This window comes from Oncorhynchus mykiss, chromosome 18 (genome assembly GCF_013265735.2).
Source record: "Oncorhynchus mykiss isolate Arlee chromosome 18, USDA_OmykA_1.1, whole genome shotgun sequence".
NCBI classification, from domain to species: domain Eukaryota; kingdom Metazoa; phylum Chordata; class Actinopteri; order Salmoniformes; family Salmonidae; genus Oncorhynchus; species Oncorhynchus mykiss.
In genome coordinates this window covers 62,977,932-63,000,893 of record NC_048582.1, presented here as the reverse complement: position 1 = coordinate 63,000,893, position 22,962 = coordinate 62,977,932, and the positions used below count along the sequence as shown (strand labels likewise).

Sequence of the window (22,962 nt, the reverse complement as noted above, 5' to 3'; positions counted from 1 at the left end):
TAACCCACTGTTCCCAGGCCGTCATTGAAAATAAGAATTTGTTCTTAACTGACTTTCCTGGTTAAATAAAGGTAAAATAAATAAAATAAATATTATATACAGTATTATCACTTGTGTATTATATACAGTATTATCACTTGTGTATTATATACAGTATTATCACTTGTGTATTATATACAGTATTATCACTTGTGAATGATGTCCAGAATAAGGCAAGAAACAAAGCCTTTTTTTTGGCAACTTTTTTTAATCATCATTACACACCTCATGTAGCCTATCCCATAGGCCTATATGTTTTGATAAGGTTTGAATCACAACTAAAGTGGCCAAATAACTTCTTAATTTTAAGCACATGAATCCATTTTACAAGGGGTATAGAGCCTAACTGGCATACATAAGCAGCGTGTGAAGTTTCATGTTTGGGGAAGATAACTTTCACCATAAAAATGCACCTTTATTATAAAAGCGTTACACGCATAATCGCATTTGCGGTCACTTTTGATAAAGTGTTTCCCGCTAATGGAACATTGGTGCTTATAGCCTACTGCAGCGTTTCTTAAAGTATGGGTCGCGACCCAAGACCTGTTAATGGTGGGTCGCGAAGTAAATGTATGATTATTTCATTAATGACTGGAATTAATTTGGCCAAGTGTAACTGCGCTCTCGTTTCAGTGTGCACTCTGCGTATCAGCAGTCTCTGCTCAGTTTGGCAGCAGCGCGAGTGGGAGAGGTAGAGGCCAATGTGCTTCAATGTTTACCGGATTTTTTCTCTGCAGTTTTCTTGAAGATCACTCCGCAACCCGAACGCTGCAGCGCTGTCGTTCAAGCCACTGACTTGTTATTCCCACGCGCCAACACTCACCGCTGTCATGAAATGGACTCATGCTAGCCACATGTTCTGACTGAGTTCAATCATAATGAAACGCAAATACAGTGATTACTTTTTGTCTCTTTCATACAAACTTTGAGAAATAACAAGGAGCGCCCACAATGTGTTTTGTGTGGGGAAGTGCTTAGTAACGAGTCTCTCAAAACAAACAAATTAATAAAACGACACGTCCTGACCAAACATCCAGGCACAATATGACGGTAAACACAGGGACTTCTTTCAGAACAGGCAAGAATGCTTCAGGAAACAGTGCTTTAAAATGGAAAAGTAAGTCAACTAGGAAGCTAACTAGCTACTGATAGTGCAACCCTAAGAAACAGTTCAGCTGAAGATGAAAAATTAGCAGGCCTACTGTACATTTTACTGTAGAAATTATTGTTGAAAACAAGTCGCTGTTACAAGTAATACTTTTTTATTCTGAACTGGAATAAACTGATTGAAGCAAGATGCTTTTTGAGACAAACACTCACACAGTTCTGGGTTGCTCATCTACAGCAGGAAGCGGTCTCCTGCCTGACTGAGAAAGCAGTAGATGTTCTGATCCAGTTTGGCACCACATACCTATGCAAGTCAGGGTTCTGACGTACAGAAACAGTCTCAATGCTGAGCATGACCTCAGTGTTGTACGGTCTAAAGCAGAGCCCAGAATAGACCTGCTTGTTGAACACTTCAACCAGTGTGTGTGTTTTCTGCTCTACATCTGTGTGATGTGATCATTCAGTTCAGAATGAAATTATTTATTGTATTTTAACAGCGACAGTTCCAACCTAGACAGGTATGTAAGAGCGTTTTTAATGGGGAAAAATAAACATGAAAATATATTTATGGGTATTTCCTTGTTATTTGTTTTTGTCTATATTGCATTTTTTTTAGGCATAAGGGCAATGAAATGTACCAATATTTAAGTATAGTTGCATATTTTCCTGAGCTTGGGTCCCAGGAAAACACAGAATTTCTCATTTGGGTCCCAGACTGAAAAGGTTTAAGAACCCCTGCCCTACTGCCATGTGCGCATTGCTGCTCTTATAATGTAAAGAAAAAGCCTAATAGTTTATCAACATTTTACTAAACATTCGGATCTGTTGCGTCAGGCACATTGTGTAAAAACATTTTTTTTTTTGATGCTAGTGGTTGTATTCATTCGGGATCTATCGCATCCCACAACTCTCCCAGAATATGTTTGGAATACTTATGTCTCGCACAGAATAGAATAGGTCGACTTTTGTACTATGTGGGATAGTTGATTGACATGGGCTAGTGCTACTCATCTTGTTGGCTGACGAAAAGTAAATATGGACAGGTCTTCCAATATCTTTAATATGCACCTCGGAATTGGATAAGGACGCGCGCGTCCCAGATGTGTCTGTCTTCACTTGTAGCCTGCGAGAAAAGAAGCAATCACGTGATGGATAGCCATGTGAGTGAGAGGTGCTTCACAGCTTGCAACACTCACCACTTCTCCCTGAGCACGCATTCTAGGCATTATCAAGTGCTTGTGAAATTGTGAATGAGAGACTGATAAAGTGTGTACAGCCTGTGCAAAAAAAAAAACAAAGCAGAGCTCATGCCTTTCAAGCAACTTAAAAAAAATCATAATTAGAGTCGCATCATACAGCCTTACAATGTATTCAAAATCTAAACATACAGCCCAACGTTTGTAGAACAACTAAAGATACATTGATAACTCTAAATTAATCATATAGGAGTACCCATTTATTTGTTAACCGCTCAACACAGGACAGCAGCATGTAATATAAAATAATGCCACGGAATTCCTAACCAAGTCTTGTCTGTTAAATGAACTAGTGTAGCCCACAGCCATAAATAAATTATGGATCTATTGGGAAGATGTAGGCTATATTACATGGATTTATTAGACTTTTTAAAATGCAGATGTTCCAAAGGTCTACATCAGTGCCAATAGTGTTCAAAGCTGTCCTCAAGGCAAAGGGTGGCTACTTTGAAGAATCTCAAATATAAAATATATTTTGATTTGTTTAACACTTTTTTTGTTATTTCATAGTTTTGATGTCTTCACTATTATTCTACAATGTAGAAAATAGTAAAAATGAAGAAAAACCCTTGAATGAGTAGGTGTATCTAAACTTTTGACTGGTACTGCACATGTTTGTGAAAGTCATCTCTCCATAGAGGGGTCATGATAGTTTGTAGGCCACAGACGCTACAGATGATTTTTGGGGACGTCTCATGATCTGAACAAACATCGCTCTAGCCCTGGCACCTTTCACCGTAGATGAGCCAGTGTAACACTGGTGGATGCAGTGGGTTGGGATATCTCTAGTTTAAACGTACAGATTTTGATGGGGATTTTTTTGTATTACGATAATTTGATTTCTGCGGGGGTGGGGTTAATAGCAGCCACTTTTATCTGTCCCCTGGGCTTCCACTGCCAGGGACATAGAGAAATAATGAATTCTATATTGAATGGCCAGGGACACAACTGCCTACCTGTCTGTAGCCTGCCCGCTGGAGCGGATTCCAGCCTCACTGTATAGGTAAGTATATATTCTGTGTGTGTGTGTGTGTGTGTGTGTGCGTGTGTCGGCTGCATTCAAGCCTGGGATCCCCAGTCAAGCTGCTGCTAAATTAGATTTCAATCAAATCAATTCGAGCTTTATTTGTCACATGCGCCAAATACAACAAGTGTAGACCTTACTGTGAAATGTTTACTTACAAGCCCTTTAACCAACAGTGCACTCAAGAAAGAGTTAAGAAAATATTTACCAAATAAACTGAAGTAAATAAAATCCTAAAAAGTAACACAATAAAATAATAACGAGGCTATATACATGGGGTACCAGTACCGAGTCAGTGTGTGGGCGTACAGGTTAGTCGAGGTAATTTGTACATGTAGGTAGGGGTGTAGTGACTATGCATAGATAACAAACAGCATGTAGCAGCAGTGTACAAAACAAAGGGAGGGTCAATGTAAATAGTCCGGTGGCCATTTGATGAATTGTTTAGCAGTCTTATGACTTGGGACTAGAAGCTGTTAAGGAGCCTTTTGGTCCTAGACTTGGCACTCCGGTACCGCTTACCGTGTGGCAGTGGAGAAAACAGTCTATGACTAGGGTGACTGGGGTCTTTGACAATTTTTTGGGCCTTCCTCTGACATCGCCTAGTATAGAGGTCCTGGATGGCAGGAACTTGGCCCCAGTGATGTACTGGGCCGTACACATTACCGTCTGTAGCGCCTTACGGTCAAATGCCGAGCAATTGCCATACCAGGTGGTGATGCAACCGGTCAGGATACTCTCGATGGTGCACCTGTAGAACTTTTTGAGGATCTGGGGACACATGCCAAATCTTTTCTGTCTCCTGAGGGGGAAAAGGTGTTGTCGTGCCCTCTTCACGACTGTCTTGGTGTGTTCGGATTTTGATTTGGGCAAGGGGGTGACGCAAATGTACTAAAATAACATTGTTTAATAAATTATGACTTACTGTAGATATGGAACAAACAAGGGAGGAAATGTTAGATATTTGTCTGGACATGAGAGAAATGGATATGATAGATACATTTATGGATGTTTTACTCACTTGGTATTGAAATCATATATGGATACCAATTGCACTTTGTATCCAAGTGACTTTCCAGTATTTTCCATCCTTATAATGTGTAGCATCAGAGCAAGATTTATCTGTTACTGATGAGGCATAAGTATCTCCATGTACTTGAGCCATCTGACACATCTTCCGTTACGTCTGAGCGAGTGTTTGGAGTGGACCGGTCTGATTGTCTCCCAGTAACAGCTCTGATAACTGTCAGGGCCATAGACGAACACACAGTCCCCTATCTCCTAGATCCTGGCTGTACGGCCTCCGTTACTTTAATTTCCTCATTAGCGGCGGGGAGTGTCCGTCTATCTGTCTGTCTGGGATGGATGTGTGGCTGGTTCAGGTGAATAGCAAGGTTACCAAGGGTGCACCCTATTCCCTATTTAGTGCACTACATAGGGAATAGGGTGCTGTTTGTGAACCAGACCAAGGCTACCAAGCTGGGAGCTATGGCGACGGAGTAGGGGAGGGATGGAAGGGGAAGGACATATATGGCACTTTCCTGAATCAATCAGGAGTATCCATCTCCGGTGAGCTACTGAGGGGAATCGGTGTGAGAGGGGAATCGGTGTGAGAGGGGAATCGGTGAGATAGGGGAATCGGTGTGAGAGGGGAATCGGTGTGAGAGGGGAATCGGTGTGAGAGGGGAATCGGTGCGAGATGGGAATCGGTGCGAGAGGGGAATCGGTGAGAGAGGGGAATCAGTGTGCGTTGGTGGTTTTCTGTAAGGTTACACCCACAGAGAATGAGGGAAGGGCAGAAGGGACAGAATCTTCGCTGGTTTGAATGACAAAAAGGGTTGTGATGTGTTTCCATGGGAACATTGTGACTGACCATTAACTCTTTCTATGCTTGTGCTTTTCCCTGTGGGCTGGTGCGTTGGTCTCTGTGTGTGTGCAGGTGACTCCCAGGGGACATGTGGAGACCCAGGCACCCCGTCGCAGGGCAGCAGGGAGGAGAGTAACTTCAGGATCCGCAGTAAAGTCCAGTTCAGGTGCTCTGAGGGTTACGAGCTGATTGGCTCAGCTGAGAGGATGTGCTTTCCTAACGGCACCTGGTCTGGAACACAACCCTTCTGCAAACGTGAGACCACACGTACACGTGTATACACACACACACACACACACACATACACACACACACACTTCTCATTCTCCCAACAAATATGGTCCTCTGAGTCCAACAATCGGCTGTACCATTCCATTTCCAGACAGTATATCTCAACGACACATGCTTTATTGGTCACCACCGCAGAAGGATCTGAACATCCCTTTGTTACAACCCCCCAGGTGTCAGTCAGGCACCCAGACACAACCCCCCAGGTGTCAGTCAGGCACCCAGACACAACCCCCCAGGTGTCAGTCAGGCACCCAGACACAATCCCCCAGGTGTCAGTCAGGCACCCAGACACAATCCCCCAGGTGTCAGTCAGGCACCCAGACACAATCCCCCAGGTGTCAGTCAGGCACCCAGACACAACCCCCCAGGTGTCAGTCAGGCACCCAGACACAATCCCCCAGGTGTCAGTCAGGCACCCAGACACAATCCCCCAGGTGTCAGTCAGGCACCCAGACACAATCCCCCAGGTGTCAGTCAGGCACCCAGACACAATCCCCCAGGTGTCAGTCAGGCACCCAGACACAATTCCCCAGGTGTCAGTCAGGCACCCAGACACAACCCCCCAGGTGTCAGTCAGGCACCCAGACACAACCCCCCAGGTGTCAGTCAGGCACCCAGACACAATCCCCCAGGTGTCAGTCTGGCACCCAGACACAATCCCCCAGGTGTCAGTCAGGCACCCAGACACAATCCCCCAGGTGTCAGTCAGGCACCCAGACACAACCCCCAGGTGTCTCCTTTGAACCACCCTATTCATCTCATCTCAAACGAGACAGGATAGCATTAGTGTCATCTCCAAACGCTGGCTTCGTGTCCTCCATGTTCCCTCTGAGCCATTGCAGCTCTAGTTAAATAGATTTACAGATTGTTAACTTCTCAGCCCCTGAGGTGGTTGCCAGGCAGCTTCTCCACAAGGCTGACAGGGTACCTCTCTCTCTCCATCACGCTGTCTCTCTCAATCCCTTCTTAATCTCACTTTCTCTTTCTCCCTATCCAGTGTTAGAGGCGTTATTACAGACCCGGGTTCATTCTCGGGCTGTTCCACAACTGGCCGTGGCCGGGAGTCCCATAGGACGGCGCACAATTGTCCCAGCGTTGTCCGGGTTAGCTCATCGTGCTCTAGCGACCCCTGTGGTGGGGGCGGAGTGCCTGCAGACTGACCCCGGTTGCCAGTTGAACAGTGTTTCCTCCGACACATTGGCGCAGCTGGCTTCTGGGTAAAGCTGGCGGGTGTTAAAGAGGGCTTTTAGGCGGGTCATGTTTCAGAGGACGCATGACTCCACCTTCACCTCTCCCGAGCCCGTTGGGGAGTTGCAGCGATAAGACAAGGTGGGGGGGAATAAAATACAAACAAAAATAAAAAGAAATCTATCTGTTATACTTGAGCCTGTTGTTTCTCTCTGTAAAATACTGACATTTTACATTTCTCAGCCCAACCCACCCTCACATAGAACAAGGGTCTGTGTCCCCGATGGCACTCTGGTCAAGAAAGGTGCACCATATAGGGAATATGGTGCCATTTGGCAATAAACCTCTAACTCATGACTTAAACATGTTTTGTTTTTTTACAGTGGCCATGTGGATTTCATTTCTATTCTCTCTCAGTACCTCACATATGGAGTATGGGTAAAACTGTGTCCTTTCATAGCTCTTGACAGCCAACCCTGGACATTGTTTGTCTATATCCAAGAGTACCACACTGGGGGAGGATCCCTACAATGGCTGCACTGTCGTTCCACTCTTCCCTAGATGCTAGCCGTCTCTCTCAACCCTCTTGTAAACAGCTTTAATAGGGATCCCTTAAGCGCGAATGCACTGTCGTTCTACTCTTCCCTAGATGCTAGCCGTCTCTCTCAACCCTCTTGTAAACAGCTTTAATAGGGATCCCTTAAGCGCGAATGCACTGTCGTTCTACTCTTCCCTAGATGCTAGCCGTCTCTCTCAACCCTCTTATAAACAACTTTAAGTACTTATATCTGACTGTTGTTAAGCTGGATCTGAGTTGATGCTATGGGGATGGAGTATGGGAATTGTGAAAGGGGTAATGATGATTTCATGGAAAGTACAAATACTGTACTTAGCATTGATTTACAGTGTCAGTCCATAACAATTCATACTTTATGAAAAGTATTTAATTCACCCAAAACACTTACAGTAAGATTGACACAGTCTTTATTAAAGGTGATCCTATAGATGGTCCAATCTAACATATACAGTTGAAGTTGGAAGTTTACATACACTTAGGTTGGAGTCATTAAAACTCGTTTTTCAACCATTCCACAAATTTCTTGTTAACAAACTCTAATTTTGGCAAGTTGGTTAGGACATCTACTTTGTGCACGACACAAGTAATTTTTTCAACAATTGTTTACAGACAGATTATTTAACTTATAATTCACTGTATCACGCAGTGCCTCTTTGCTTGACATCATGGGAAAATCAAAAGAAATCAGAAAAAAAATTGTAGACCTCCAAAGTCTGGTTCATCCTTGGGAGCAATTTCCAAATGCCTGAAGGTACCACGTTCATCTGTACAAACAATAGTACGCAAGTATAAACACCATGGGACCACGCAACCGTCATACCTCGTTCTGTCTCCTTGAGATGAATGTACTTTGGTGTGAAAAGTGCATTTCAATCCCAAGACAACAGCAAAGGATTTTGTGAAGATGCTGTAGGAGACAGGTACAAGGTATCTACATCCACAGTAAAACGAGTCCTATATCGACATAACCTGAAATGCCACTCAGCAAGGAAGAAGCCACTGCTCCAAAACCGTCATAAAAAAATCTGACTACAGTTTGCAACTGCACATGGGGAGAAAGATCAAACAAAAATAGAACTGTTTGGCCGTAATGACCATCGTTATGTTTGGAGGAAAAAGGGGGAGGCTTGCAAGCCGAAGAACACCATCCCAACCATGAAGCACGGAGGTGGCAGCATCATATTTGGGGGTGCTTTGCTGCAGGAGGGACTGGTGCCCTTTACAAAATAGATGGCATCATGAGGCAGGAAAATGATGTGGATATATTGAAGCAACATCTCAAGACATCAGTCAGGAAGTTAAAGCTTGGACGCAAATGGGTCTTCCAAATGGACAATGACCCCAAGCATACTTCCAAAGTTGTGGCAAAATGGCTTAAGGACAATAAAGTCAAGGTATTGGAGTGGCCATCACATTACCCTGACCTCAATCCCATAGAAAATGTGTGGGCAGAACTGAAAAAGCGTGTGCGAGCAAGGATGCCTGCAAACCTGACTCAGTTACACCAGCTCTGTCAGGAGGAATGGGCCAAAATTCACCCAACTTATTATGGGGAGCTTGTGGAAGGCTACCCGAAACGTTTGACCCAAGTTAAACAATTTAAAGGCAATGCTACCAAATACTAATTGAGTGCATGTAAACTTCTGACCCACTGGGAATGTGATGAAAGAAAAAATAGCTGAAATAAATCATTCTCTCTTTTATTATTCTGACATTTCACATTCTTAAAATAAAGTGGTGATCCTAACTGACCTAAGACAGGGAATTTTTACTAGGATTAAATGTCAGGAATTGTGAAAAACTGAGTTTAAATGTATTGGCTAAGATGTATGTAGACTTCAGACTTCAAATGTAACACTTGGTGTGTTTGGATTTAGATTTGGGCAAAGGGATGACTAGAATAACATGATTTATTAAACAATATTATTCTAGTCATCCCTTTGCCCAAATCTAAATCCAAACACACCAAGTGTGAGTGCCCCCCTCCTCCTCCTCTTGCCCTCGAACAGCCTCAGTTCATCGTGGGCACTGACTCTACAGAGTGTCAAAAGCGTTCCACAGGGATGCTGGCCCATGTTGACTCCAATGGTTCCCACAGTTGTGTCAAGTTGGCTGGATGTCCTTTGGGTGGTGGACCATTCTTGATATACACGGAAAATGGTTGAGCGTGAAAAACCCAGCACTGTTCAATACCCCGCACTTCAAAATGTTGTCTGGCCCATTCACACTCTGAACGGCACACATACACAATCCATGTCCCAATTTTCTCAAAGCTTAAAAATCCAATGTTAGCCTTATCTCCTCCCCTTCATCTACACTGATTGAACAAGTGACATCGATAAGGGATCATAGCTTTCACCTAGTCAGTCTGTGTCATGGAAAGTGTTCTTAATGTTTTGTATACTCGGTGTATATGATGAAACAACTTCACAAGTATTTTTGAATTACCACATAAAACCAATCATTCAATCAAACTCTATCTGCCCCTTCTCTCTCTCTCTCCAGCGGTGCAGTGTGGGAACCCGGGAACCCCTAGTAACGGCCGTGTGTCCCGGCTGGACGGCACAACCTACTCCCACTCCGTCACCTACTCCTGTATGGATGGCTACCTGCTGACCGGCTCCACCACACGTCAGTGTCTGGCCAACGCCACCTGGTCTGGCACTGCCCCCAACTGCACCAGTAAGTCTTCATAAACCAACCTCACTGCCCTGAACTGCAGCAGTAAGTCTTCATTAACCAACCTCACTGCCCTGAACTGCACCAGTAAGTCTTCATTAACCAACCTCACTGCCCTGAACTGCAGCAGTAAGTCTTCATTAACCAACCTCACTGCCCCCAACTGCACCAGTAAGTCTTCATTAACCAACCTCACTGCCCTGAACTGCAGCAGTAAGTCTTCATAAACCAACCTCACTGCCCTGAACTGCACCAGTAAGTCTTCATAAACCAACCTCACTGCCCTGAACTGCACCAGTAAGTCTTCATAAACCAACCTCACTGCCCTGAACTGCACCAGTAAGTCTTCATAAACCAACCTCACTGCCCTGAACTGCACCAGTAAGTCTTCATAAACCAACCTCACTGCCCTGAACTGCACCAGTAAGTCTTCATTAACCAACCTCACTGCCCTGAACTGCACCAGTAAGTCTTCATAAACCAACCTCACTGCCCTGAACTGCACCAGTAAGTCTTCATAAACCAACCTCACTGCCCTGAACTGCAGCAGTAAGTCTTCATAAACCAACCTCACTGCCTTGAACTGCACCAGTAAGTGGGATCAGAGCCCGCATTCATAAAGCGTCTCAGAGTAGGTGTGCTGATCTAGGATCAGGGTTTTTTACGATGTATTTCGATTGTGATCTTTGGTTTTCGTATATGGGACCTATTGATATGTGATACAGAGTCATAGATGGGGGATTGGATCTATTAGTGGGCTGAGGCTGAAGACGGGCTGCGTCCCAAATGGCACCCTATTCCCTATATAGTTCACTACTTTTGACCACAGCCCTATGGGTACTTGTCAAAAGTAGTGCACTATAAAGGGAATAGGGGGGCCATTTGGAACTATTCCAGAATCTTAATCTCGCATCCTGTTGTCATGACATTTCAAGACGTTGCTCCTCTCGTGTTAAGAAGGGTGGGTTGTTTATGACTGGAATTCTCCGGGCAGTGTAAGAGAGGGATCGAAGAGGAGGCACTATTTAAGGTAGCCTTCGGGTTAAGGATTGAGACAGCGAGAGAAGGGGTCTCACACACACATACACACGCACAGTGACTGGTGGGTTGAGACAGAGAAGAGAGGTCAGAAGAGCCCTGTGTCCCTGCTCCAGCAAGATAAGAAAATAAATCCCTCTGTGCCTCTCTGTTACCTTGTACATATTACCATACCCTCCAAAGCTCTTCCCTCTTCTTCAGCTCCTTCTCAGTTGAGTAGACAATGCCAGGGAGTCCATCTGATTTAAATCTAGGCCCAGGGGCGAGAGAGAGTGAGAGACCGAGGGGGAGAGAGACCGAAAGGGAGAATGAGGGAGAGAGGCTAGCACGTAACGTTCTGAAAAGCATATGTTTGTTAGAGCCTGGTGAGCGTGGTTGTCCTAAGGTTATTTTGCATACAACTTTAAGAAATGGTGCAGGATAGTTGCTTGGCTTTGGAACATTCTCGGCACATTTAAGGAACTTGATGAAAAAAAATGTTATTTTATTGGTATTTCATGACAGAATGTTTCCTTAAAGTTCAAACATGGTTACATTTCAATGTTGGTAATGTTCTAGGAATGTTCTCGAATTGGTTTGTATTAGGAATGTTATCGTGTAGTTCAGAGAACTTTAAGAAACAACGTTCTTCTGTGGGAATTTCAGTACTTCAGCCTAACGTTTCCTACAGGTTTCCTCGTGGTTCTAAAGTCATATTTTCAAATTGTTCCAAGAACATAAAAAAAAAAACTTTCCATAAAAACCACAAGAAAATGTTAGAAACATTCAGAGAACCTTCTAAGAATGTTGTTTAAAAACATATATATTCCGTTCTCAGCATCAACATAACTCTTATCTTCTATCTTGTTAAGTGTGTTCTGGTGTGTTGGCCGCACCCACTAATTGGCCACACCTACTAATTGGCCACACCTGATCTTAATGTGTGCTTGTTTCCTTTGAAATGGGAGTCTGTTTGAATAGACTAACGTGTAAAAACATGGTATGCTAGCTCCATCCTGGTGGCACAGAGAACTAATTCCATGGACAGAGAACATATTATAGGTTTGAATCTTCAAGGAAGTTATTTAAAGCCTCCAAATAACCTATAATTTACTTTCGCAGAGCGTTCAATGAACCAGAGTAAAGCGTTCTCAGAACCTTCCTGCAACCTTAAAATAAATGTTCCCAGAACAGTCAAAATGTTCACTCCTCTGCACAGAATGTTTAATAAACCTTCAGTTTTACCGGTCAGGAAATGAATGACTTCGTTCCCACAAACAATGTGAAACTAAAAAAATACGTTCCCACAACTTCCAAGGAACCAAATTAGACTTATTCCACTTCAGGTAGATAATTCCTCTCTATCTCACCTGGTGTTTCAGATTCAGTTAATTCAGGAATGGACTTCCAGATCTATAAACTACTGCATACTCCATATCTCCCCTAGACAGAAGTTGTAGACCACACTCGTTCCTCCAGGCTAGGTTCATTGCCTTTAATCGTATGCCTCTTAGTGCCCATATATGCTTAAACAGGCAGAATGCTTTGCCTACAGCGTTTCAAAGAGACCTTTGGTTTATGTCCCCAAAATGGCACCCTGTTACCTATATAGTCTCAGGGCTCTGATTTAACCGTAGGTCACCTTTTTAGGGAATAAGGTGTTATTTGGGGCGCATCCCTTGCCTGTGGCATCAAATGAAATTGTATTTGTCACATGTGCCGAATACAACACCTTACAGTGAAATGCTTACTTACACAGCCCTTAACCAACAATGCAGTTTTAAGAAAAATACCTACCAAAAAGTAAAGAAATAAAGTAACGTGTTAAAGTAGTACTGATTGATGAGTCTTTACATGTGTTTTATTGAGGAGGCTGAGAAGGGTGATGCAATGTTTTCTATCCAGTGGTGGAGTCACATCAGCATTTTGGCCGAGACATTTTCCACACCACCTAGATGTTCACGAGCTTAAACCCTCCGATGATTGATTCCCAAAGCTTCATCCTTATGTTGTTGTTTTTTTGTTAGCAAAAGACACTAAATTTATGGAAAACTGTAATTTCCCGGAATTGATAAGGGCACCACATAAATCAATGGGGGGGGGGGGTGAACTTTTTTCTGAAATTAGAAATTTATTAAATGCAAAGTACTTTTGGGGTTTGTTGTCAGTCACGGTGATCACTGATCACAAAACTACTAATGTGTTTCTGTTACCTTGTCATCTGAATTCCCTGGTAGACCGTAAACATTCTATTTCCTGCTCTCTGATTTCCATCCCGTCCTCCACAGAACAGAAGGGAGTTATAGTCGTAAGAGATTGACAGAATTGATTATGGAAGTTAAACCCAGGAGACCCTCGTATGAGAACACAGCTCACAGCTATTGATTTTCCCGGTGATAGTGAAATCTATCATTTTGAATAAAAGAGGTGAGGTGGTATCTCATCAGTGGAGATATCTCTGTTGCTGGCTGCATAAATTGGTCATTTCAGATGATTTGTGGATTAGGTTTACCACCGATTGTTGTCACAGCCCCAGTTACATCTTACGTCTGACCCACAATGGGGCCTAAATTGCACTTCGACCGCCATCATAGATATCCGCGTCTGTCACACAAGAGCCAGAAAGCCAACTAAGTGTCCAGACTGGGGATGTCTTCTTTGTTATGTATGTATTTGTTTGCTGTAACAGAGTACACTGTGTCACTGAGTCACTCTTTTGTCCCCTTCCTTCCTACCTTCCTTCCTTCCCACCTTCCTTCCTTCCCAACTTCCTTCCTTCCTTCCTTCTTTCCTTCCTTCCTTCCTTCCTTCCTTCCTCTTGCTTCCCTCCCTCCTTCCTCCCTTCCGTCATTCCTCCCTTCCTTCCTTCCTTTCTTTCTTCCTTCCTTCCTTCCGCTCTTCCTTCCTTCCTCTCTTCCTCTCTTCCTTCCTTCCTTCCTTCCTTCCTTCCTTCCTTCCTTCCTTCCTTCCTTCATTCCTCTCTTCCTTACTTATTTCCTTCCTCCCTCCCTCCTTCCTTCTTTCTGTCTAATCACAGTGATCAACTGTGGCGACCCTGGGGTTCCAGCCAATGGGATGAGATATGGAGAGGACTTTGCTATTGGTCAGAACATCACCTTCCTGTGTGCGCCGGGATACAGCATGGAGGCCGACAGCTCTGCGGTACGCACCTGCACCTCCAACGGCACCTGGAGTGGCATCATGGCATCCTGCCAAGGTAAGACCTAGCAACACGTGTGTAGCATAATGTACTTCATTACCCACAATGCTCTGTGGAACATATCTAATAACATTTTGGCATCATAGCATCTTTCAAAGGTAGGGCTCAGCAACACTTTGTTTGGTTGGTTTGTTCCCCTAACTACTTCAATTTGAGTGTTTGAATATGTGTATCTACACTTTAGAATAGATTTCAATGAGCCAAGTCTTAGGGACTAACTAATCAATGTTCCCATTGTCTAAAACAGAGATGTCTTGGCTTGTGTTCCCCTATGGAATCACCACCAGTTTCACTACAGATTGTTATAGCTTATTCACAGTAACACTGCACACCTCCTGCTTTCCACACTGTTGCCCTTAGCAACGGTAGCCCATATATCATTGTGTCCTGTTAGCTGCCACAGTGAGAAAAAGGGTTTAAATAAAGCGTATCAGTTTGCTTTGGTTTGTTATTGTAGGACCAACATCCTGTCTTGTAGTTGTTATTGTAGGACCAACATCCTGTCTTGTAGTTGTTATTGTCGGACCAACATCCTGTCTTGTAGTTGTTATTGTAGGACCAACATCCTGTCTTGTAGTTGTTATTGTAGGACCAACATCCTGTCTTGTAGTTGTTATTGTCGGACCAACATCCTGTCTTGTAGTTGTTATTGTCGGACCAACATCCTGTCTTGTAGTTGTTATTGTAGGACCAACATCCTGTCTTGTAGTTGTTATTGTAGGACCAACATCCTGTCTTGTAGTTGTTATTGTAGGACCAACATCCTGTCTTGTAGTTGTTATTGTCGGACCAACATCCTGTCTTGTAGTTGTTATTGTAGGACCAACATCCTGTCTTGTAGTTGTTATTGTCGGACCAACATCCTGTCTTGTAGTTGTTATTGTAGGACCAACATCCTGTCTTCTAGTTGTTATTGTCGGACCAACATCCTGTCTTGTAGTTGTTATTGTAGGACCAACATCCTGTCTTGTAGTTGTTATTGTAGGACCAACATCCTGTCTTGTAGTTGTTATTGTCGGACCAACATCCTGTCTTGTAGTTGTTATTGTAGGACCAACATCCTGTCTTCTAGTTGTTATTGTAGGACCAACATCCTGTCTTGTAGTTGTTATTGTAGGACCAACATCCTGTCTTGTAGTTGTTATTGTAGGACCAACATCCTGTCTTGTAGTTGTTATTGTCGGACCAACATCCTGTCTTGTAGTTGTTATTGTAGGACCAACATCCTGTCTTGTAGTTGTTATTGTAGGACCAACATCCTGTCTTGTAGTTGTTATTGTAGGACCAACATCCTGTCTTGTAGTTGTTATTGTAGGACCAACATCCTGTCTTGTAGTTGTTATTGTAGGACCAACATCCTGTCTTGTAGTTGTTATTGTCGGACCAACATCCTGTCTTCTAGTTGTTATTGTCGGACCAACATCCTGTCTTGTAGTTGTTATTGTCGGACCAACATCCTGTCTTGTAGTTGTTATTGTAGGACCAACATCCTGTCTTCTAGTTGTTATTGTCGGACCAACATCCTGTCTTGTAGTTGTTATTGTAGGACCAACATCCTGTCTTGTAGTTGTTATTGTAGGACCAACATCCTGTCTTGTAGTTGTTATTGTCGGACCAACATCCTGTCTTGTAGTTGTTATTGTAGGACCAACATCCTGTCTTCTAGTTGTTATTGTAGGACCAACATCCTGTCTTGTAGTTGTTATTGTAGGACCAACATCCTGTCTTGTAGTTGTTATTGTAGGACCAACATCCTGTCTTGTAGTTGTTATTGTCGGACCAACATCCTGTCTTGTAGTTGTTATTGTAGGACCAACATCCTGTCTTGTAGTTGTTATTGTAGGACCAACATCCTGTCTTGTAGTTGTTATTGTAGGACCAACATCCTGTCTTGTAGTTGTTATTGTAGGACCAACATCCTGTCTTGTAGTTGTTATTGTCGGACCAACATCCTGTCTTGTAGTTGTTATTGTAGGACCAACATCCTGTCTTGTAGTTGTTATTGTCGGACCAACATCCTGTCTTGTAGTTGTTATTGTCGGACCAACATCCTGTCTTCTAGTTGTTATTGTCGGACCAACATCCTGTCTTCTAGTTGTTATTGTAGGACCAACATCCTGTCTTGTAGTTGTTATTGTCGGACCAACATCCTGTCTTGTAGTTGTTATTGTAGGACCAACATCCTGTCTTGTAGTTGTTATTGTAGGACCAACATCCTGTCTTGTAGTTGTTATTGTAGGACCAACATCCTGTCTTGTAGTTGTTATTGTAGGACCAACATCCTGTCTTGTAGTTGTTATTGTAGGACCAACATCCTGTCTTGTAGTTGTTATTGTAGGACCAACATCCTGTCTTGTAGTTGTTATTGTAGGACCAACATCCTGTCTTCTAGTTGTTATTGTAGGACCAACATCCTGTCTTGTAGTTGTTATTGTAGGACCAACATCCTGTCTTGTAGTTGTTATTGTCGGACCAACATCCTGTCTTGTAGTTGTTATTGTAGGACCAACATCCTGTCTTCTAGTTGTTATTGTCGGACCAACATCCTGTCTTCTAGTTGTTATTGTAGGACCAATGGCTCATTGTCTTGTAGTTGTTATTGTAGGACCAACAATCCTGTCTTGTAGTTGTTATTGCTGACACTATATGGCCAGGCAGAAAAGGTTTCTCTTCATAACACGCTTTCTCAACATGCATAAAATTCAGCTTTTGACCATTATCTTGGACCAACTATGATCAACACATGTCTCCATCCGTTTGTACAGGTGATAGTTCCGTTTCCTGGCTGTGTGAAAGTGTTTTGTTATGCATACATATGCAACAGCTCCAGAATGATATCTTGGTGCCGTACATTCTTATGATGCACAGTTAGATCTGTGGATGTTGACGTGTGTGTAACGTCCAAATGGGTGCGAATGGGTGTGAATGGGTGTGAATGGGTGTGGATTGGTGTGAATGGGTGTGAATGGGTGCGAATGGGTGCGAATGGGTGCGAATGGGTGCGGATGGGTGTGAATGGGTGTGAATGGGTGCAAATGGGTGCGAATGGGTGTGAATGGGTGCGAATGGGTGCGAATGAGTGTGAATGGGTGTGAATGGGTGTGGAGTCAGGCGCAGAGAGCCAAGGATACGGGAAAAAACACTCTTTAATGTCCAACCAGAAACTGTACAAATAGGTGACGCCGAAACACAGGCGTAAATACACTCCACCTAGAATACACACGGGTATCAAACAGGACAGCGGGAAAACCAGCGGGAAAACCAGCGGGAAAACCAGCGGGAAAACCAGCGGGAAAACTCACAATATAACCAACACCTTTACATAACAGAAACAAGCCCGCACAAACACAAGCGGGCCAATCGAACTTAAATAACACCAACCCAAAAACCCCTACAAGGAACAGGTGAAAACAATTAGACCAAACCAAACGAAAAGGGAAAAAGGATCGGTGGCAGCTAGTAGACCGGTGACGACGACCGCCGAGCGCCGCCCGAACAGGAAGGAGAGCCACCTTCGGTGATATTCGTGACAGTGCGGAATAGAAAGTAGCCTAATGGAGGTGGATGGGTGACAGTCTAACATTGCCTTTTAACACAAAGTTGTGTGCGTGCATGCACTCATATTGTATACTGTATGTGAAAATGCCTGTGAAATGGAGGATCCGTCACAGCAGCTGTAGAACTCCTTCACCACTGTTGTGTCACTGGAGTTGTGAAACTACTCTGCATAAACCTATTATTCATTAGCTTAGTACAAGCCAAGCTGGTCCACTCTCAATGGAGGGGCTACCAAGCGTGTCCAATACTAATTCAGAATATTAATACAACATTTGGGAATTTATTACACGTTTATTGTTTTTATCACTGTGACACAGAGATGGCAATAAGAGCAGCCAATCATCAGAAAGCTCCATTCAGCTGGACTAATGTGTTTGTTTTTATAGTCAGCTGATTCATTTAATCACTACCCTCCAAATCAAAGGGTTCTGGTCAAATGGAATGGACTGATAATATAAGGGATATGGTGCCAATGGGCTCTGGTCAAAAGTAGTGCACTAGGCAATCAGGTGCCAATGGGCTCTGGTCAAAAGTAGTGCACTAGGCAATCAGGTGTCAATGGGCTCTGGTCAAAAGTAGTGCACTAGGCAATCAGGTGCCAATGGGCTCTGGTCAAAAGTAGTGCACTAGACAATCAGGTGCCAATGGGCTCTGGTCAAAAGTAGTGCACTAGGCAATCAGGTGCCAATGGGCTCTGGTCAAAAGTAGTGCACTAGGCAATCATGTGCCAATGGGCTCTGGTCAAAAGTAGTGCACTAGGCAATCAGGTGCCAATGGGCTCTGGTCAAATGAAGGGTACTATATAGTATAAGGAATAGGCCTAGTATCCACAGTGCTGTTACTGACCAAACCAACCCCATCTTTTGGAAAGTCTATCCACAGCGCTGGTACTGACCAAACCAACCCCATATTTTGGAAAGTCTATCCACAGTGCTGTTACTGACCAAACCAACCCCATCTTTTGGAAAGTCTATCCACAGTGCTGTTACTGACCAAACCAACCCCATCTTTTGGAAAGTCTATCCACAGTGCTGTTACTGACCAAACCAACCTCATCGTTTGGAAAGTCTATCCACAGTGCTGTTACTGACCAAACCAACCTCATCGTTTGGAAAGTCTATCCACAGTGCTGTCACTGACCAAACCAACCCCATCTTTTGGAAAGTCTATCCACAGTGCTGTTACTGACCAAACCAACCTCATCGTTTGGAAAGTCTATCCACAGTGCTGTTACTGACCAAACCAACCCCATCTTTTGGAAAGTCTATCCACAGCCCTGTTACTGACCAAACCAACCTCATCGTTTGGAAAGTCTATCCACAGTGCTGTCACTGACCAAACCAACCCCATCTTTTGGAAAGTCTATCCACAGTGCTGTTACTGACCAAACCAACCCCATCTTTTGGAAAGTCTATCCACAGTGCTGTTACTGACCAAACCAACCCCATCTTTTGGAAAGTCTATCCACAGTGCTGTTACTGACCAAACCAACCTCATCGTTTGGAACGTCTATCCACAGTGCTGTCACTGACCAAACCAACCCCATCTTTTGGAAAGTCTATCCACAGTGCTGTTACTGACCAAACCAACCCCATCTTTTGGAAAGTCTATCCACAGTGCTGTTACTGACCAAACCAACCCCATCTTTTGGAAAGTCTATCCACAGTGCTGTCACTGACCAAACCAACCCCATCTTTTGGAAAGTCTATCCACAGTGCTGTTACTGACCAAACCAACCCCATCTTTTGGAAAGTATCCACAGTGCTGTTACTGACCAAACCAACCTCATCGTTTGGAACGTCTATCCACAGTGCTGTTACTGACCAAACCAACCTCATCGTTTGGAAAGTCTATCCACAGTGCTGTTACTGACCAAACCAACCCCATCTTTTGGAAAGTCTATCCACAGTGCTGTCACTGACCAAACCAACCCCATCTTTTGGAAAGTCTATCCACAGTGCTGTTACTGACCAAACCAACCCCATCTTTTGGAAAGTCTATCCACAGTGCTGTTACTGACCAAACCAACCTCATCGTTTGGAAAGTCTATCCACAGTGCTGTTACTGACCAAACCAACCCCATCTTTTGGAAAGTCTATCCACAGTGCTGTCACTGACCAAACCAACCCCATCTTTTGGAAAGTCTATCCACAGTGCTGTTACTGACCAAACCAACCCCATCTTTTGGAAAGTCTATCCACAGTGCTGTTACTGACCAAACCAACCTCATCGTTTGGAACGTCTATCCACAGTGCTGTTACTGACCAAACCAACCCCATCTTTTGGAAAGTCTATCCACAGTGCTGTTACTGACCAAACCAACCCCATATTTTGGAAAGTCTATCCACAGTGCTGGTACTGACCAAACCAACCCCATCTTTTGGAAAGTCTATCCACTGCGCTGTAACGGTTATTCGGTGCGATGACTATATCCATGGTGATAGGCTTTCCAAAATAGTGCACTATTTTACTGTAATACGATAATATTGTGTCTATCGTATAGTATGCTGGAAAGCCTGTTTCGGCCCAAACCAACCCTCACAGAACAGTCTTCTAGAAAGCCCTATCTGCTGTTACTGTAATTTGCGTAAAAGAGTGTATCCGCCATGCAATTTTTTTGGACAGCCTACGATATCTGCTATTACTTACTGTAGTTCAGTGAGAGGAGGAGTATGCTGTGTTCACATCGTAGTTGGCAGAACAGACACTGTAGAGTGAGTCTCCCTTTCTCTTCCGAGTGCAACATGAGTCATTCAGCCTAGCCCTTTCTCCTACTTAAGTGTGGCGTTGGCTGTCTCTCTCTGCCTTATTGCACTATATAGGGAATAGGGTGCAATTTGGGACTCAGATATTTTTCTATTTAACCTTTATTTAACTTGGCAAGTCAGTTAAGAACAAATTCCTATTTACAATGCCAGCCTAGGAACTACCTTGTTCAGGGGCAGAACGACAGATTTTTACGCTGTCAGCTCGAGGATTCGGTTTCGGTTACTGCCCCAACACTTGCCATTAGGGTACCCACCCCCGCAGGTAGCCTAGTGACACCCAGAGGCTAGTGCTCGGAGAGAAAACCATTAGCTCAGTTTCCGTTAGACAGCTGGTAGTAAATGTCCACTAAGGGTGGCAAACCAAATTATTCCTTCGGCTTCATTTCCTAAGATTATGAAAATATGTTGTTTTAGTTTAGTTAGCCTGGCTGCAGCCTTTTCCTAAAGGTGTCTTGTGTATTCGCTGTTTGCCTTTATGCCATGAATGGAATCAGAAAGTATAAATCGTACCTAATTGATTCAGGATAACTCTACAGTGATAACGAGATATAAGTAAAGTATGATTCATGCCTAATAGATTCATGATATCCTTACAAGGATAATGAGGGTTAAGTAAAGTATGATCCATGCCTAATTGATTGATGATATCCCTACAGGGATAATGAAGGTTAAGTAAAGTATGAACCAAGCCTAATTGATTCATGATATCCCTACAGGGATAATGAACGTTAAGTAAAGTATGATCCATGCCTAATTGATTCATGATATCCTTACAGGGATCATGAGGGGTAAGTAAAGTATGATCCATGCCTAATTGATTCATTATATCCTTACAGGGATAATGAAGGTTAAGTAAAGTATGATCCATGCCTAATTGATTCATGATATCCCTACAGGGATAATGAGGGTTAAGTAAAGTATGATTCATGCCTAATTGATTCATGATATCCCTACAGGGATAATGAGGGTTAAGTAAAGTATGATCCATGCCTAATTGATTCATGATATTCCTACAGGGATAATGAGGGTTAAGTAAAGTATGATTCATGCCTAATTGATTCATGATATCCCTACAGGGATAATGAGGGTTAAGTAAAGTATGATCCATGCCTAATTGATTCATGATATCCCTACAGGGATAATGAGGGTTAAGTAAGTGAGTAATTCAGCATTGATTAAAGTATTACTTCCCCTCAGAGTAACCTCCCTCCCTCCCTCCCTCCTTCCCTCCCTCCCTCCCTCCCTCCCTCGCTTCTCTCTCTCTTTCTCTCTCTCTCTCTCTTCTCTGTCCTCCTCTCTCTCCCTTTCTCCTCCCCTCTCTCTCTTCCTCCCTCCTCTCTCCTCCCCCGCTCTCCTTCTCTCTCCCTATTCTCTCTCCCCTCTCCCCTCTCTCCTCCTCTTTCTCCCTGTCCTCTCTCCCACTACACCCACCCTCTTTCTCTCCCCTCTTCTCCCCCCTCACCCCCTTCTCTTCTCCACCCATAGCGGTGACCTGCGCAGCACCCTCTGCCATCTCCAACGGAGTCCTGGAGGGTACAGACTTTGAGTGGGGCACCAGCGTGAGCTACAGTTGCTCCCCAGGGTACGAGCTGTCATTCCCTGCCATTCTCACCTGCGTGGGCAACGGCACCTGGAATGGAATGGTGCCTCAGTGCCTACGTGAGTAACATCTCTCCTCTCCATTCGTGTTATTTTGTTATCTCGCTCTTTCTCTCTCTCCTTCTCTCTCGCTCTCTCTTTCTCTCCATCTCTCTTTCTCACTCGCTCTCTCTTTCTCTCCATCTCTCTTTCTCACTCGCTCTCTCTTTCTCTCCATCTCTCCTTCTCTCTCGCTCTCTCTTTCTCTCCATCTCTCTTTCTCACTCGCTCTCTAGCTCTCTGTTTTCCACTCTCTTGCACATCGATGCAGCTTCACTCTCTCTGCAGTAGAACTAACACATCGATGCAGCTTCACTCTCTCTCTGCAGTAGAACTAACACATCGATGCAGCTTCACTCTCTCTGCAGTAGAACTAACACATCGATGCAGCTTCACTCTCTCTCTGCAGTAGAACTAACACATCGATGCAGCTTCACTCTCTCTGCAGTAGAACTAACACATCGATGCAGCTTCACTCTCTCTGCAGTAGAACTAACACATCGATGCAGCTTCACTCTCTCTCTGCAGTAGAACTAACACATCGATGCAGCTTCACACTCTCTCTGCAGTAGAACTAACACATCGATGCAGCTTCACTCTCTCTGCAGTAGAACTAACACATCGATGCAGCTTTGCGCTCTGCAGTAGAACTAACACATTGATGCAGCTTCACTCTCTCTGCAGTAGAACTAACACATCGATGCAGCTTCACTCTCTCTCTGCAGTAGAACTA

The 22,962-nt window shown here is 43.9% G+C and overlaps 1 protein-coding gene across 1 annotated transcript in view; it reads left to right on the top strand.

The window, feature by feature from the left end:
- The window catches only part of csmd3b (CUB and Sushi multiple domains 3b), an 826,488-nt gene that overhangs the window by 758,829 nt on the left and 44,697 nt on the right, over positions 1-22,962 (top strand). Inside the window, exons 57-60 of the mRNA XM_036953488.1 lie at positions 5,366-5,548; positions 9,855-10,031; positions 14,083-14,262; positions 22,077-22,250. Coding sequence (XP_036809383.1) covers positions 5,366-5,548; positions 9,855-10,031; positions 14,083-14,262; positions 22,077-22,250 — 714 coding nt within the window. The remainder of the gene's footprint in view (positions 1-5,365; positions 5,549-9,854; positions 10,032-14,082; positions 14,263-22,076; positions 22,251-22,962) is intronic.